This window comes from Hemitrygon akajei, chromosome 23 (assembly GCF_048418815.1).
Source record: "Hemitrygon akajei chromosome 23, sHemAka1.3, whole genome shotgun sequence".
Taxonomy (NCBI): domain Eukaryota; kingdom Metazoa; phylum Chordata; class Chondrichthyes; order Myliobatiformes; family Dasyatidae; genus Hemitrygon; species Hemitrygon akajei.
In genome coordinates, this window is record NC_133146.1 from 14,533,323 (window position 1) to 14,552,054 (window position 18,732).

Consider the following 18,732-nt stretch of genomic DNA (forward strand, 5'->3'; position numbering starts at 1 on the left):
GGCTGAATCGTTAGGTATATTTAAAGTGGAGGATGATAGTTACTTAATTAGTCAGGCCATCAAAGGATATGGGAAGAAGGCAGGAAAATGGGGTTTAGAGGGAAAATAAATCAGCCATAGTCAAAAGGTGAAGCAGACTCAATGGACCAATCAGCCCAATTCTACTCCCGTATCTTACGATCTTATGATCCCAATTCACACAGACTGAGATACAGAGTGAATCTCCCTCTACACTGTCCCATCACACACTCCCAGGACAGGGACAGCACGGGTTAGATACAGAGTGAAGCTCCCTCTACACTGTCCCATCACACACTCCCAGGACAGGGACAGCACAGGTTAGATACAGAGTGAAGCTCCCTCTACACTGTCCCATCACACACTCCCAGGACAGGGACAGCACGGGTTAGATACAGAGTGAAGCTCCCTCTACACTGTCCCATCACACACTCCCAGGACAGGGACAGCACGGGTTAGATACAGAGTGAAGATCCCTCTACACTGTCCCATTGCACACTCCCAGGACAGGGACAGCACAGGTTAGATACAGAGTGAATCTCCCTCTACACTGTCCTATCGCACACTCCCAGGACAGGGACAGCACAGGTTAGATACAGAGTGAAGCTCCCTCTACACTGTCCCATCACACACTCCCAGGACAGGGACAGCACGGGTTAGATACAGAGTGAATCTCCCTCTACACTGTCCCATCACACAGTCCCAGGACAGGGACAGCACGGGTTAGATACAGAGTGAATCTCCCTCTACACTGTCCCATCACACACTCCCAGGACAGGGACAGCGCAGGTTAGATACAGAATGATATCCCCTCTACACTGTCCATTCACACACTCCCAGGACAGGGACAGCGCAAGTTAAACAGAGAGTAAAGCTCCTTCTGCACTGTCCCACAGCTCACTGTGTGTGTCCTGTTTGGCAGGTGCTTGCATGGGAGGTGTGTGCCGCTCGACGTGGTTACCTACCGGTGTGAGTGCGATGCGGGGCACAGGGGAACCTTGTGTAACCAGCAGGAAGAGCTGTTCAACCCCTGTAAGAGCCTGCCGTGCCAGCGGGGGCGGTGTCAGATCTCGGAGCTGGGCGAGGCAGTGTGCGAGTGTGAGAGTGGCTTCACGGGCAGTCTCTGTGACCAAGGTAAGCACTCTATGCGGACAGACTGGAGCACTGCAAGGTGCCAGTGTTCCGGGATCTCTGTAATCCTAGTACACTCACACAGGGGTGTTTAAAGATCAGAGGTACTGTAAGGGCATACTGTAATCTCTGATTAATAACAGTGTTGTTACGTTTGCTTTCCTAGAGTCATAAATACAAAAGGTTCTGCAGATGCTGGAAATCTTGAGCAACGCACACACGAAATGCTAGAGGAACTCGACAGGGCAGGCAGTATCTATGGAGAAGAATAAACAGTTCATGTATTGGGCTGAGACCCTTCCTCAGGATGGGAAAGGAAAGGGGCAGAAACTAGAGGAGGGGAAGGAGTACAAGCTAGTAGGTGAATCATCTTCTTCAGCCCTTTACCTCTCCCACCTATCCATTCCCAGGTTCTTATTTCACCCCCCTCCCCCACTCACCTTTCCCCTCACCTGGTCTCACCAATCATGTGACAGATTGTACTCCTTCCCCGTCTCCCACCATATTCAGTCTTCTGTCCCCTTCCTTTCCAGTCGTCATGAAGGTCTTGGCCCGAAATGTCGACCGTTTATTCCCCTTCATAGATGTTGCCTGTCCGGCCGGGTTCCTCAAGCATTTTGTGCGTGTTTTTCATAGAATTGTACAACATGGAAACTGACTGAACTGGTCCATGTTGACTAAGTTTCCCATCTAGGATTGTCCCATTTGCCCATGTTTGGCCTGTATCCCTCTTTAAACCTTTCCAATCCAGCTACCTTAACTGCTCTTGTGTTTGCCTCAACCACTTCCATATATGGCTGTTCAGTCCATATATGCACCCAGTCTCCCTGAATAACAAACGTTGTCCCTCCAGTTCCAATGAAATCTTTCCCCTGTCATTTAAAACCAGGGATTCCAAACCATGGACTCCTACCATTAACAGAGGGCCCATGGTCCCCAGGTTGGCAACCCCTGCCTTAAACCAATGCCCTCTAGTCCTTGATTCCACACCCTTAGGAAAATGAGTGTGTACATTAATCTCAGAAGCTTATTCACCTCTGTAAGATCACCCCCATTCTACCACATTCCAAAAATCTTACTCTGTCCAACTGCTCCCTATAATCTCAATCCTCAAGTCCTTGCAACATCCTTTAAATTTTTTTTGTACTTTTTCCAATTTAGTAACATCGTTCCTACAGCAGGCTGACCAAAATTACAAACTGTTAAATGTCATGTTGTAGGAATGGCAGTTGCAGGGGTTCCCAAGATTTTTATGGCATGGACCCCCTACCGTCACCCAAAGGGAACGTCGAAAGTGGAAGGATTGGTTCTGAGAGAGAGGCATTACAGAAAGCGGGGCAGCATTGTGTGAGTGCTGTACTATGGGAGGAGCAGTACTCAGACAGTGTTACATCGGGGGAGGCACAGTACAGAAAACTGAGGGAGAACCAGGACGTAGGAATCAGGAACTTGCCCCATCTCTCAGGAAGCCATCGCCATTCTGAGACGCTTTGGTGTTTCCAAAGGTTGAGCACAGGAGGCCTTGGTTTAGATTTTGGAACAAGATATTGGCTAACCACTGTTGAAGGGCTGTGTACACATGTGGTTCAAGAACGATTCAGTACCCTTGAGATGAATGGTACCAGGAGAAGAGATTCCAGCTCTGGTTTGGAAATGCCAAGAATGTTCCCCTCCAAACAGAGGAGACTGAGATGAGGTCTGAAACACACAATTTTAAAATTTGACCTAAAGGAAATAATATCAAATGTCAGGTCAATGCACACAAAATGCTAGAGGAACTCAGCATCTATGGAGGGGAATAAACAGTTGACGTTTCAGGCCAAGACCCTTCATCAAATCATCACATTTTTCCAGACCTTCATTGGTTGTAGGTATAATTCTCAAGAGAGCTGGGATCAGGGTGGTGGAATGGAACCAGGAGCCAGGAGCCAGCATTAAGTCAATGGGCCGACTAGTCTCCTCTTGTACTCAAAACATTCTTTGATTCTGTGGTTAAAAGGATGCTGGACATGGGCACATAATGTATGAGTCAGCTGAGATCTGATTGAATGTATGTGGGGCTGAATGGCCTATTGCAGCAGAACAAGTGGACAGGTCTGTGGAGATCCCCTGTGTCCAGGGCCCCTGTGGTTACCGGACTGATTATTAATGTGAATACTAATAACTCTGCATTTCAGCAGAGTTGGCTCAGCTGAGATATCTCTCTGCCCTGTCTTGGTTCCAGTAACATAACAATAGATGAATACAGGGATTTACCATCATTCTCTCAAAAGTAATTTTGTAATTTTAGAGTGAAAATTTGTGTATTTTCATTTCAATGAATATCTGATAGAGAAGAAGGATGCAGAGTGAAGCTCCCACTACACTGTCCCATCACACACTCCCAGGACAGGGACAGCACGGGTTAGATACAGAGTGAAGCTCCCTCTACACTGTCCCATCACACACTCCCAGGACAGGGACAGCACGGGTTAGATACAGAGTGAAGCTCCCTCTACACTGTCCCATCACACACTCCCAGGACAGGGACAGCACGGGTTAGATACAGAGTGAAGCTCCCTCTACACTGTCCCATCACACACTCCCAGGACAGGGACAGCACGGGTTAGATACAGAGTGAAGCTCCCTCTACACTGTCCCATCACACACTCCCAGGACAGGGACAGCACGGGTTAGATACAGAGTGAAGCTCCCACTTCACTGTCCCATCACACACTCCCAGGACAGGGACAGCACGGGTTAGATACAGAGTGAAGCTCCCACTTCACTGTCCCATCACACACTCCCAGGACAGGGACAGCACGGGTTAGATACAGAGTGAAGCTCCCTCTACACTGTCCCATCACACACTCCCAGGACAGGGACAGCACGGGTTAGATACAGAGTGAAGCTCCCTCTTCACTGTCCCATCACACACTCCCAGGACAGGGACAGCACGGGTTAGATACAGAGTGAAGCTCCCTCTTCACTGTCCCATCACACACTCCCAGGATAGGGACATCACGGGTTAGATACAGAGTGAAGCTCCCTCTACACTGTCCCATCACACACTCCCAGGACAGGGACAGCACGGGTTAGATACAGAGTGAAGCTCCCTCTTCACTGTCCCATCACACACTCCCAGGACAGGGACAGCACGGGTTAGATACAGAGTGAAGCTCCCTCTACACTGTCCCATCACACACTCCCAGGGTAGGGACAGCACGGGTTAGATACAGAGTGAATTTCCCTCTACACTGTCCCATCACACACTCCCAGGACAGGGACAGCACGGGTTAGATACAGAGTGAATCTCCCTCTACACTGTCCCATCACACACTCCCAGGACAGGGACAGCACGGGTTAGATACAGAGTGAATCTCCCTCTACACTGTCCCATCACACACTCCCAGGACAGGGACAGCACGGGTTAGATACAGAGTGAAGCTCCCTCTACACTGTCCCATCACACACTCCCAGGACAGGGACAGCACGGGTTAGATACAGAGTGAAGCTCCCTCTACACTGTCCCATCACACACTCCCAGGACAGGGACAGCACGGGTTAGATACAGAGTGAATCTCCCTCTACACTGTCCCATCACACACTCCCAGGACAGGGACAGCACGGGTTAGATACAGAGTGAATCTCCCTCTACACTGTCCCATCACACACTCCCAGGACAGGGACAGCACGGGTTAGATACAGAGTGAATCTCCCTCTACACTGTCCCATCACACACTCCCAGGACAGGGACAGCACGGGTTAGATACAGAGTGAAACTCCCTCTATGCTGTCCCATCACACACTCCCAGGACAGGGACAGCACGGGTTAGATACAGAGTGAAGCTCCCTCTATACTGTGCCATCTGACATTCCCCTCTCTACATCGTGCTGATATGGAAATCTCGTGCTGTTTATGCGTTGTCATTGGATCTGTATCCGTGAGCATTCTACCGTGTGAACGTAAATCAAAAAATCTGCCAATGCTGGGAATCTGAAACATAAGTGGTTGAAATACTCAGCAGGGCAGGCATTATCTGTGGGGAGGTTTGGAGTTAATATTTCAAATCAAAGACCCTTAGTCGGCACCGTGGGATCACGTTGGACCGTAGAATGGTACTGCACAATACAGGCCCTTTGGCTCATGATGTTGTGCCAATCCTTTCTTAACCCCATAGCCCTCCACTTTTCTTTCATCCATGTGCTTATCTAAGAGTCTCTTAAATGTCCCTAATGTATCTTCCTCCACCACCTTCTCTGGCAGGGTGTTCCACTCACTGCGTAAAACAAAAAACCTACGTCTAACATCTTCCCTATATTTTCTTCCAATCACCTTATGATAATGCCCCCTGTTATTAGCCATTTTCACCCTGGGGAAAAAGTCTCTGGCTGTCCACTCGATCTGTCATGTCTTATCTAATACACGTCAATCAAGATTCCTCCCATCCTCCTTTGCTGCAGAGAGAAAACCTTAGCTCTCACAACCTATTGTCACAAGAGACTGACTCTGTAGCAGGTCGAGCTGCAAAGGGAACCAGGTGTTGCCTTGCCAAAAAAAGTCTTGCCCCTAGAATATGTATTAGATGTTGATTAATTTTAAAAGTAGAATTATCTCTATTTGAGATTGAATCAGAACATGCCAAGTGTCCTGGGTGGGATTTGAACTCATGACTGAGGCTCAGTGGATGCCAGTCCAGTGACTGCGCCCCTGGTGATCACTGATCCTGAGGTGAGCAGGCATACTCACACATGGAGTATCCTCCCCTGGCATCCCACAACCAGCACTCAGCGCTGACCGATTCTCTTTTTCTCTCCCCCCTTCCTCCTCCACACCCCCACACCCATCCCCCCTCCCCCTCCACCGACCATCCACTGCAGAGGCGGAGTGCCGAGGGGTGCCCACCCGGGATTATTACCAGCTACAGAGGGGATACACCATTTGCCAGAGCACCCGGCAGCTATCCTGGGTAGAGTGCCAAGGGTCGTGTCAAGGGGGTTGCTGCGTCCCGCTGAAGGTCAAGCGGCGAAACTACGCCTTTGAGTGCAGTGATGGCTCGTCCTTCACAGAAGAAGTGGAGAGAAGCGTTAGGTGCGGCTGCGCACAGTGCCCATAGGCTTGACCTGCGCCGGGCACCCGCTGTACATCGAAACAAACCCACCCACCCATACGTGGCGGCAACGCATCTCAAAAGGACAGTGGTGTGTTTGTATGAGACTTGTTTAAAACAGCAACAATAAAAGGCAACAGAAATTCCTCCTGGCACAAGGTAGAAATATACATTTAGCGGGAGAGAACCAGGACCACCATGTTACGTCAACAGAATTGGAGCATGCCAAAAGGTGCATTGGGAGATGGGCCTTGAGTGGGGAGCAGGGCAGCAGCTGGGTTGTAGCAGAGGGGCTGAATTTAGCCGACACATTCTCCATCTGGTCTCACTTTCATACCTGCCGCGGGGTTGATGGTCACTGTAAGAGGGAGGGTGAGTTGGATGGGTAGAGAGGGAGGTCTTGGGTAACTCTTCTTGGATCAAGCTCGCTATACAAGCATTAATCCTCTCTCTGGAAAAATTATTTGGTATTGAAAGAGATTTTACTTTGAAGAATACTATAATAAAGGAGAGGGTCAGAAATCCACACTACCAGAGCAACCTAGGATTGTTCCAGAGTTTACAGGGATGTGTAGAGGGAGCTTCACTCTGTATCTAACCCGTGCTGTCCCTGTCCTGGGAGTGTGTGATGGGACAGTGTAGAGGGAGCTTCACTCTGTATCTAACCCGTGCTGTCCCTGTCCTGGGAGTGTATGATGGGACAGTGTAGAGGGAGCTTCACTCTGTATCTAACCCGTGCTGTCCCTGTCCTGGGAGTGTGTGATGGGACGGTGTAGAGGGAGCTTCACTCTGTATCTAACCCGTGCTGTCCCTGTCCTGGGAGTGTGTGATGGGACGGTGTAGAGGGAGCTTCACTCTGTATCTAACCCGTGCTGTCCCTGTCCTGGGAGTGTGTGATGGGACGGTGTAGAGGGAGCTTCACTCTGTATCTAACCCGTGCTGTCCCTGTCCTGGGAGTGTGTGATGGGACGGTGTAGAGGGAGCTTCACTCTGTATCTAACCCGTGCTGTCCCTGTCCTGGGAGTGTGTGATGGGACAGTGTAGAGGGAGCTTCACTCTGTATCTAACCCGTGCTGTCCCTGTCCTGGGAGTGTGTGATGGGACAGTGTAGATTCACTTTGTATCTAACCCGTGCTGCCCCTGTCCTGGGAGTGTGTGATGGGACAGTGTAGAGGGAGCTTCACTCTGTATCTAACCCGTGCTGTCCCTGCCCTGGGAGTGTGTGATGGGACAGTGTAGAGGGAGCTTCACTCTGTATCTAACCCGTGCTGTCCCTGTCCTGGGAGTGGGTGATGGGACAGTGTAGAGGGAGCTTCACTCTGTATCTAACCCGTGCTGTCCCTGTCCTGGGAGTGTGTGATGGGACGGTGTAGAGGGAGCTTCACTCTGTATCTAACCCGTGCTGTCCCTGTCCTGGGAGTGTGTGATGGGACGGTGTAGAGGGAGCTTCACTCTGTATCTAACCCGTGCTGTCCCTGTCCTGGGAGTGTGTGATGGGACAGCGTAGAGGGAGCTTCACTCTGTATCTAACCCGTGCTGTCCCTGTCCTGGGAGTGTGTGATGGGACAGCGTAGAGGGAGCTTCACTCTGTATCTAACCCGTGCTGCCCCTGTCCTGGGAGTGTGTGATGGGACAGTGTAGAGGGAGCTTCACTCTGTATCTAACCCGTGCTGTCCCTGCCCTGGGAGTGTGTGATGGGACAGTGTAGAGGGAGCTTCACTCTGTATCTAACCCGTGCTGTCCCTGTCCTGGGAGTGGGTGATGGGACAGTGTAGAGGGAGCTTCACTCTGTATCTAACCCGTGCTGTCCCTGTCCTGGGAGTGTGTGATGGGACAGTGTAGAGGGAGCTTCACTCTGTATCTAACCCGTGCTGTCCCTGTCCTGGGAGTGTGTGATGGGACAGCGTAGAGGGAGCTTCACTCTGTATCTAACCCGTGCTGTCCCTATCCTGGGAGTGTGTGATGGGACAGTGTAGAGGGAGCTTCACTCTGTATCTAACCCGTGCTGTCCCTGTCCTGGGAGTGTGTGATGGGACAGCGTAGAGGGAGCTTCACTCTGTATCTAACCCGTGCTGTCCCTGTCCTGGGAGTGTGTGATGGGACAGTGTAGATTCACTTTGTATCTAACCCGTGCTGCCCCTGTCCTGGGAGTGTGTGATGGGACAGTGTAGAGGGAGCTTCACTCTGTATCTAACCCGTGCTGTCCCTGTCCTGGGAGTGTGTGATGGGACGGTGTAGAGGGAGCTTCACTCTGTATCTAACCCGTGCTGTCCCTGTCCTGGGAGTGTGTGATGGGACGGTGTAGAGGGAGCTTCACTCTGTATCTAACCCGTGCTGTCCCTGTCCTGGGAGTGTGTGATGGGACAGCGTAGAGGGAGCTTCACTCTGTATCTAACCCGTGCTGTCCCTGTCCTGGGAGTGTGTGATGGGACAGCGTAGAGGGAGCTTCACTCTGTATCTAACCCGTGCTGTCCCTGTCCTGGGAGTGTGTGATGGGACAGTGTAGAGGGAGCTTCACTTTGTATGTACTCCTTTTTTGACAGTGTCGATGGGACAGCTTATCAGAAACTTCAAATGTAATTAACATTACGTGTATCTGCCTTTGAAGTAAAATATGTAAGAGGGATCTTTGTGTAATGGCACTGTGTTGAGAGTGCTTGCTGTGTGCGTAATCTGCCTGGCATGCGTATAGTCATTATATTTGCTATGTCTGCATATGCCTGGATCACCCAAGATGCCTGAGAGATGTGTGAAACTAAGCCAGCTCCTCAGTACTCACAGTAACCTGCCCATTGTACCTACACACATCGGATCAGCAAGGTGAAGGTTGTAGTTGGTCATATGCCAGAGGCATACCACAGAGAGAGAAAGGGACCATCACACTGAGTAAAGTCAAAGATCAGGCCATTTATCACCTCGATCCAGGGCACAGGTAGAAACTCCAGACCATGTGTTGTTCATTGCTTCCTATATAATGACTCATTGAAAGTTTCAAGGAGGAACTTCATCAATCACAGATAGATAGGGAGAAGCTCTCTCATCCATCACACACTCCCAGGACAGGGACAGCACGGGTTAGATACAGAGTGAAGCTCCCTCTACACTGTCCCATCACACACTCCCAGGACAGGGACAGCACGGGTTAGATACAGAGTGAAGCTCCCTCTACACTGTCCCATCACACACTCCCAGGACAGGGACATCACGGGTTAGACACAGAGAGATGCTCCCACTATTGTCAATGTAGAGAGCTATTAAAAGGTTTTCTTTGACAGTAAGTGATCGGCTTCCCAGTTTTTGCTGTATGGTTATAATATAATATAAAATAAAATATAATTTAAAAACAGTCCAGGTCAGATAATCTTACACTCAAAGCTTATTAGTGAACAATGTCCATATAAAGGCTCTCTTGATTGCTGTGGATGGCTGAGTGTCTGATTGTTAGGATCTGGGTTACAAGGAGAACCAGTGTGAGTGGTTCTCTCTGCCCCATCCTGGGATACAGGTTTAAAAGAGAAATACACAGAAAGGACAGGCAGGACATGTAGGGAGAGAAAAAGATTGGTGTGTCAGGTGGGTGAGGTCTGGGTTACATTTTGCTGAAAAGAATGCTCAGGCTGTTTAACCTCGTGCAGCCCCTTCAGGCTGGGGTTGGGCTCACTGACGGTAAAGGAGAGAAAGCCATTCCTAGGGTACCCACAGCCTGTGAGATTAAAGGTAAAAAATTTGCTTTGTCACGCGCACATCCAAGCGTACGGTGAAATGTATCACTTGTGAATGAGGATGTGCTGGGGGCAGCCCGCAAGTGTCACCATGTTTCTGGTGCCAACTTTGGAAACTAGAACACCTGAGGAAACCCTTGTGGTCACGGGGAGAACGTACAATCCCCTTACAGACAGTGGCGGGATTGAACCCGGGTGCTGGCACTGTGAAGTTTTACGCTAACCGCTACACTCATGCTGCCCAGGGTTGTGAGGGCCCTTTGCCCAGGGATGCCTTGAAATCCTCTGTTGTTTTAACAGTGCTGTGAGCTTCCCAGTAAATCATTAGCCCACTATAAATTGTCTTTTTACCAGCAATTCTTTTAACATTTTATTTACAGTATTATTATAGAAAATATAGTTTAGCTGGGGAAAACAGGTTAAAGAGCTGATAGTCAAGTCATCCAATCAGGTTACACAGATTACATTGTCATTGGGATTGGCTCTGGAAAGGCAGGACACCTTCAAGTGACCAATAGAGGAAGTCTGGAGGGAGGTCATGTGATGACACCCTCCAATCAGGGTTGAGAGCACTGTCACATGAGAGTGGTCAAGTGTACTCAATGTATGTTGGAAGCATGGCAGTAAGGGTTGGGAGGTGTGGTGGTGTTCGGGATATTGTTGAAACCTACTTGATAACAAAAGGCCTGGATAGAGTGGATGTGAAGTGGTAAGTTTTCATCAGTAGGAGGGTATAGGATCTGAGGATACAGCTTCAGAATAAAGGATCTTCCCTTGAGGAGTGAGATGAGGAGGAATTTCTTTAGCTAGACGATGATGAATCTGTGGAATAAACTGCCACAGATGATTGTGGAGGCCAAGTCATTGAGGATATGTAGAGCGGTTATTACTAAGCACATCAAAAGTTATGGGCAGGAGGTAGGTGAATGGAGTTGTGAGGGAAAATAGACCAGCCACGATTGAATGGCAGAGGAGACACAATGGGTCAAATGGCTCCAATAATTCTGCTCCTACATCCTACATCTTAAATCTGTAGAGAAAAGTTCAAATCCTACAGTAGCAACTGAGGAACTTACATTGAATAAAATATTAGTAACCATGGAGTGTTGATAAGACTAATTTTCCCTCTTTCCCCAGCTTGGTCTGTACATGTGTCATGACCCAGCAAAGCAGTTGACAGAAGGTTGTAAATGGACAATAGAGTCCTGCATAATCAATTATTTCTACATTCTGTGAACGAGATGGAAGAGCAAGGAAACAGTTTACATTTATATTCGTTACTCCACAAGTCCACCTTACAGTCAATGTAATAATGTAGGAAATGTAGTCCATTTTCCCCACGTTGAAACAAACTACAGGGTTTTAAAAGATGTTTGGACAGGTACATGGTTAGGAAAGGTTCAGAGGGATATGGGTCAAACATCAGGAAATGGGACTCGTTTAGATGGATATCTTGATTGAAATTGTTGCATTGGGCCAAAGGGCCTGATTTGTTCTGTAGTACTCGATGGATAAAGATTAGCTTTATTTGTCACATGTACATAGGCATTGAAACATACAGTGGAATGAGTCATTTGGTTCAATGGCCAGCAGTCTGAGAATGTGCTGGGAATAGCCCACAAGTGTAGCCATGCCTCCAGCACCAACAGCTTTCTTTGGAATGTGGGAGGGAAATAGCACCTGGAGGAAACCAACGTGGTGACTGCGAGAACATACAGACTCCTTACAGAGAGAAAAGGGAATTGAAACCCAATCTTCCAATCGTTGGCGTTGAACACTACTAAGTCCTGCCTGCAATTCTTGTATCAGGGGTGACTGGAAGCTGCTAAATTGTCATTAAATACCAAAAGGCTCACTTCCCTAAAGGACATTAGTTTTGAAAACTCTCAATATTTAACAAAGAACATTGAACACTCTGACACAGTATAGGTTTTTTTGGCCACTATGCTGGGCCATCCTTACAACTGTCTTCAACATCAATCTAACACTTCCTTCCCACATCACCCTCCAGTTTTCTATCATCCATGTGCCCATTTTAAATGTCCCCAATGAATCCTCTTCTACCACCACCCCTGGCAATGTGTTCTATGCATCCAGCACTCTGTGTAAAATAACCTACCTCTGACATCACCCCTGTACTTTATGCCTCATATTACTCATTGCTGCCTGGCTGTTCACTCTATCTATGCCTCTTATCAACTTATACTCCTCTTATCGAGTCACCTCTCATCCCCCTTCATTCCAAACTTCCCTCATATGATCTTTAATCCATGCAGCAATATTCCCAGTGTGATATCACCAGAGTTTTATAAAGATGCAATGTTACCTTGTTGTTCTTGAACTCAAAAATAGCATCTGTTTGCTGAGGCTGTATTTGGAATATTGTGTTCAGTTTTAGTAATGCTGCTATAGAAAAGATGCTGCATGGATTAAAGATCATATCTTATGAGGGAAGTTTGAACAAGTTTGGAATGAAGGGGGATGAGAGGTGACTCGAAAAGAGGAGTATAAGATGATAAGAGGCATAGATAGAGTGAACAGCCAGGCAGCAATGAGTAATCATTTCTATAAATAGTGAATTTATGTTCACGTTCAGCATAAATACACTATTTACAGAAATGTTTCATATTTAAGTTAAACACAAACTGTTTTCTTTGAATTTTTTAAAGCCTATTTTAAAATCATGGAAAACTAATGTTTTTTTCAGAACAAATATTGACATGTGTAACAGAGAGCAACATCCATGTGCCCATTTTAAATGTCCCCAATGAATCCTCTTCTACCACCACCCCTGGCAACATGTTCTATGCATGTATAGATGTGGACCTCAAGATCCCTATGTTCCTTCATGAACTCTGCCATTAATCTTAGGTTTATTTAGTAATTGAATGTTGACCTTCACTATTGTAGGATTTTAATTCCTCTCCATGGTTCGGAAGCCTAGATGTCTAGATTCTTGTCCAGTATAACCGTTCCCAGTTATTGGGTCAATTAAAGCTAATAACCACGTTGTTATTTTATGCTCAAATTATATGTAACTACCTTCCACTCAGTCCAGGGAAGGAAATCTGACACTGCCACCCAGTCTGGCCGAGACTCAATGAATCTGCCTCCAATTTGGGGTAGACAAAATATGCTCCCCCCCCCCCGCCCCCGAATACAACATTAAACAAAATCAAACAGCATGCCCTGATGCCAATTATTTATCCATTAATCTAATCTAAAGCAGTTCATTTGGTCACAATCCCGCTATTGGTGGGAGCTTGCTGTGTGCAAATTGGCTGCCTGATTTGTTCACTTGTGAATGCACCGCAAAGGCTTATGGGCTTTTTAGGACTTCAGGGTTTCCACAGATGCTAAAGAAATGTAGATCTTTAACTCTCAACTTGTTTACCTCCTTCACAAGGAGCAGGTTCTGGATTTTTTTCCTCTGTGTCTTAGCACTTTCAAGAAAGACAGGAGATGGGGGTAATGTCCAAGTAATATTTTATTAACTTTAATAAAATACACACATTAGGGAACAGTTAGAATAAGCACAGCATGGCGCTGCTCGTGTTGAAACAGAGATAGCATAAATAAGAAATTAGAAAAAAAACTTAAAAATACAAACTCAGTTCTGGGAGGAACTGGAAAATTAAAATGGGAAACTTAGTTCACACAATGCTAGCACCTATTCCCCTATTACCCCAGTGAAGGAGTATTGGATAGAAAGGCTTTAACAGAACACTAGTTGCATTAAAACCCAACACATTGTAATTAAACAGAAAAGGAGCAGTGGATAGGTCAAGAAAGAGAAAAGAAAATGGGAGTGAGGGAGTTGGTGGAAAGAGGAAAAGGAGTGAGTGAGGGAAAGAATAAATAGAAACAGGAGACGGGCTGAATGAGAGTGAGAGAAAGAGTGAAAAACAGAAAGAAAGAGAATGCGAGAGAAGAAAGTTGCAGATGGAAAGGGGAACACATTAAATGAACATCCAACTCGCCGTTGATAACTTAAAGCAAAGTATGAATTACAGTTTCATACAAGATCATAATATAATTCACATACTTTATAAATAAACATTTTTCTCTGAATTCTAACGGTGCGCTGTGTGGACCATGCATCAAAGGGTACATGTTGAGAGGATTTTACTTTATACAAATACAGATTTCCTGTCCGCATTCATGGTTGGAGTAAGGGGTGGGATGGAGTATGTTCACAGGTCAAGCAAGGACCACGTGAGCTGATTAGGGTGGTTCTACCATGGCAAGCCATTCTAAAATGCCAGTTCATTACAACCAAACCTCACCAGGGAGGGAGTGGTGGGGTGGGGCGGTGGAGGATTTAAGGTTGGCTGCATCCTTGCTAAACTAATCCCCTCATCTCAACCCCATTGGCAAAGGGATGACTGGTGACACCAGATATACCACCATATTTTCAATTCTGTATCAAGAATTCAGATTTGGTGTAATTCAAGTAAACTTCAGCCTTTGGTCATAGGGATAGCCCAGACAACCGAAGTTATTTCCATCAAACTTAATATTATTTAAGGAAAGTCTCCTTTAACTCTACAGTATCAAAGGCCTGAGCACTCATTATCAAATGTACTGCTAAAATAAAATTAATTTTTTAGATGTATGTTTACAGATCATCACACACATACACAGATATACAGTGGATTCCAGTTAACTGGGCCATCGGTTAATCATGGCAGCAGTTTATTTGGGACACTCTTAAAAAACAACAAAAACTAATCAAGAAAGTAGCCCTAATTCACTTTGTTTATTTAGGACACTATGCCACTTAACTGGGGCAGAAGACTTGGTGAACACTTTCTAACTAGCAACAGCCGCATACACTTGCGTGGCCTTTAGATACACCATAACTTCAAGCAGTTTTTAAATAGTGTCAATTGCATGCTTTTGTGTTCAAAAAGCATTGATTTTTTGTCACTGATAGTTGCTGAGAAATAAGCAGTAAGACAATACATAACTTTTTTGCTCACTGTGGTTTCAAGCATTCAGGCTTGGCGATGCCAGAAATGGCCAGGATTGAAAAATGAAACGATTTCACTACTGCAACATGTTAAGAACTATGAAGAACCTGAAGGTATTGATAATCATCTTAAATGATTACAATGAATGTGAAGATTTGGAGGACACAATCGTCAATAGAATTGGATACAGGTAGTCTATCAGCACTAGGTGTCTTCACTGATTTTCATTTACAGTCAAAAGAATGTGACACAGATGAATTTCTCCGTCAACAAGTATTAGGAACTAATACATAGGTTTATAGCAGTGTTCTAATTTGTTCTGTATTTTGTTTAAATACATAATTTGTTACTCACTGTCTTTTTTATACCTTTTTAACTATTTCCATGAAATTACGGCTAATTGTGGCAGCTGCTTAACTGGGCCAAAATTTACTGGTCCCGATGTGTCCCAATTAACCATAATCCACTGTATCTATACATCCACACATAGTTTACTGGCCACCCTGGCCTTTGAAAAAAATAAGTATGAACTTCATTTATTGAAGAGACCCATAATCAATGGCTGACTTGGAGGCTTGCTTGTCTCTCTAGACTGAAACTGGGCAGAGCAGTGTGCACACAGTCTCTCTTGCTCTGCCTGATGAAGTATTACATCCACAGAAACAACCCTGTGGTTACTCACTCAGATGGTCATGATGGTTCAAATATCAGAATGACTTGATAAGAAACCTTTTAAGTCTCTCTTTACTGTACAATCTTATTAACCCAGTACAACCGCACTTTACATTTTAAATCTCTTTGTGGAATGCTCACGCTTGTACAATTTCTGCTTAATTTTAAATTATAAAAACTAAAATATAAATTATAAAACCTAAAACTTAAATTAGAACTTTAAAATAGAACTTTGAAAAAATCCAAAGCAATTTTCATTTCTATAGTGAATTTATGTTCACGTTCAGCATAAATACACTATTTACAGAAATGTTTCATATTTAAGTTAAACACAAACTGTTTTCTTTGAATTTTTTAAAGCCTATTTTAAAATCATGGAAAACTAAGGTTTTTTTCAGAACAAATATTGACGTGTGTAACAGAGAGCAAGTGACTGGAACTTTGCCAACACTTTGTGTTAACTTCATCTGATTAAATTATCTTTAAAATCTTCAGTTGACTATTGTAAATGGACATTATGCATGAGTTACCAATAGGAACACTTTGGGAAGATCAGATTCATTACAGGATGTCTAGATAAGTGAAGCTCTGTTCACTGTGAGGGGCTCAGTTGATGACACTCTCTGTTTGAAGTGAGGGGGCTGTGGGCTCATTCCCAATTCCAGTCCACACAAAAATGTAGGACTGCTGGATGCAACGTTAAACTGAGGCACAGTCTGCCTTCTCAGGATATAAAAGAATCCCTTGATGCCACATCTCTGAAGAGCAGATATTTTCCTCAGTATTCATCAGCTGACACCACTAAATTATCTGGACATCACTGGTTTTGCTTCATGGCAACTGGCTGTCACAATTAGAACTATGTCTATAACTCAAAAGGTACATTGGGTGGGTGATCGTGAAAGGCACTATGTAAATACAAGTCTGCCCATCTTTATCTGCTGTAAGCCAAGACTACTGTTTTTCAGTTAATTATCATAACTGAAAAAAAATGGATAAGATTCTGGGTTTTTTCAGAATTGGAAATTTCTACTTTTCAGCTTGCCTATAAGCTAAAGACAGAGTTTCAGGATTAGAGGAGAGAAATCTGTGTTTTTTCCCATATCTGTTGAATTTCTGAAGGTTTAATTTGTAACAAGATAATTTCCATCTCCCTTAGCACTTAGTGAATTCTCCGCTTCCATAAAGGCCGATTGTTTTAGCTCTGAGTGCCTCCTCAGTTAGCAGGCACTGGAATGATAGCTAACTGAACACAGAGTCTGATCCCACAACAATGTGTACCTTACCCTTTCTCAAGAATAGCAGAACAAGGGCAACATGAAGAAGTAACAAATTTAAGAAATGGGGGAGGGGTGGTAAAATAATAACACTGCAGGAGATAGATTTGAATGCCTGAACTTCACCATAGTTACAGTTTCCGAATGAACTTGCAATCTGCTTCATTGTTCTCCCATCCCATCCCATCTGAAAGGAATGTCAGGCTGGTGTCATGTCTGATCCCCTTAATAACCAGCTCCAAGTCTCCAGTGGTTTGTGGCCACATTCAAATTTCTGCTGTTCTCTTTCCTACCTGCATTCACCAGAAACGGGAGAGAGTGGGGGGGAGAGAGAGAAAGAAAAGGGATCTTTGGCCAGTGTTTCCCAATTCTGTCTCAGCGACACTGAAAAGCAGCAGAGGTGAGAGAGCTCTATCCTTGATTCCCTGCAAAGATTTTGGGAAATGGATGCAAGAGGTGCCTGCACCAGGCAATCTCGAAGTAGGTAATCTTAGTCTGAATCTGCACTGCACTGTCCACCTCCATGCTCCACTTTCAGGGATGAGTAAGGCTTATTACTTCACAAAAGAGTTAGGATTCATCCTATTTGTGAGGTAAGTGTTGTGGATTCTTCATTGCAATACCTTGACCAGTCAACAGATGCTCCAGCAGAGGAGATGGACCTAGTATCTGGCAAGTGCTCTTTCCATGGCCGAGATATTGAAATATTCCAGCCCTGCAACAACTAATTGTTTTTAAAATAATGTTGTTGGTCAAAATGCCCACAAAACATGCTACCACATGGTACATCCTACAAAATGGAAAGCCAAGGCAGAAACGTTTGTAGCCTACACAAGGATTGAGAGTTCTCAGGAGTAGGCAGAGCACTGGAGCCAAGTGCGAGAAAAATCAACATGATCTTTACGAATGTGGAAATAGATTTGAGGGGCCAAATAGCCAACTCCTGCTTGTGTCTCTTATTCTAGAATTAGGATGCAAGATTGCCCATGATCCTGAGACTTAATCTACTCCAGCAGCAGCGGTCAGTGGGAGAAAGAGTGGGTTGTAATAATGAGTGCATCTAATCCATTCTGACCTCTGTCTCCAGTCTACTGTCTATCAGGACTTCTGCAATGAAACCGTACAACAGCACCTTATCTTGTGTTTGGGTACTGGGCAACTCCAGGGACTTAATACTAACTCTTAATGATTTCAGGCTGTGCCTTTTTAGCATCCTATGTACAACTGCCCCATCTCTGCAGCACTGGCACTCTATACACCTCTGGGCTGGAACTCCGCTGCAGAAACCCGGTGATCACATTCCTATTTTCTTAGGCGGGCTGCATCCTGGTTTACAAGGAGAAACTTGTTTACAGGTGGCACTCTGACACAGTGGGAGACCCCCAAGGTGTTGCACAGGAAGGTAAATGTGTAACATTTGACAGGAAGCCAGAAAAGCAGACATTAGGATGGTGGAGCAGGGGTAGGGCAATGTGCAGGAGAACAGTGTAACAGCCAAGACATGGAAGGGATGGATGGAGAGGGGAGGCAATGGAAAGGCAAAAACTGGGAAAATGGAGGATGCGCGAAATGTGGCAGAAATGGGAGACTTAAGATTACAGAGGATTTGAACACAGGTGGAAATCCCAGAAGATGCACTCACAGAGTGGGAGCCCATAAGAGAGCAAAAACAGAAGCTGCTGGAAATCAACAGAAGACATTCTACAGATACTGGAAACCCAGATCAACACACACAAGACGCTGGGCGTTTCAGCAGGTCAGACAGCATCTCTTGGGTGAGAAAGCACATAGATATTTCTAGACAAGGCCCTAGTGGAATTGGAAAGGTGAGAAAACAAGATGGTTGGAA

General features: G+C 45.6%; 1 protein-coding gene across 3 annotated transcripts in view; it reads left to right on the forward strand.

Annotated features, from left to right (window-relative positions):
* Positions 1-18,732, forward strand: part of LOC140715178 (slit homolog 1 protein-like) — a 322,282-nt gene that overhangs the window by 269,176 nt on the left and 34,374 nt on the right. The window contains exons 37-38 of one of the 3 annotated variants that reach the window (XM_073026997.1): positions 941-1,152; positions 14,956-16,089. In XM_073026997.1, the coding sequence (XP_072883098.1) occupies positions 941-1,152; positions 14,956-14,993 (250 nt within the window). In that variant the 3' untranslated portion in view covers positions 14,994-16,089. Of the gene's footprint in view, positions 1-940; positions 1,153-6,009; positions 6,394-14,955; positions 16,090-18,732 lie in introns of those variants that run through there. The other 2 variants (XM_073026996.1, XM_073026998.1) reach the window with 2 other exon arrangements.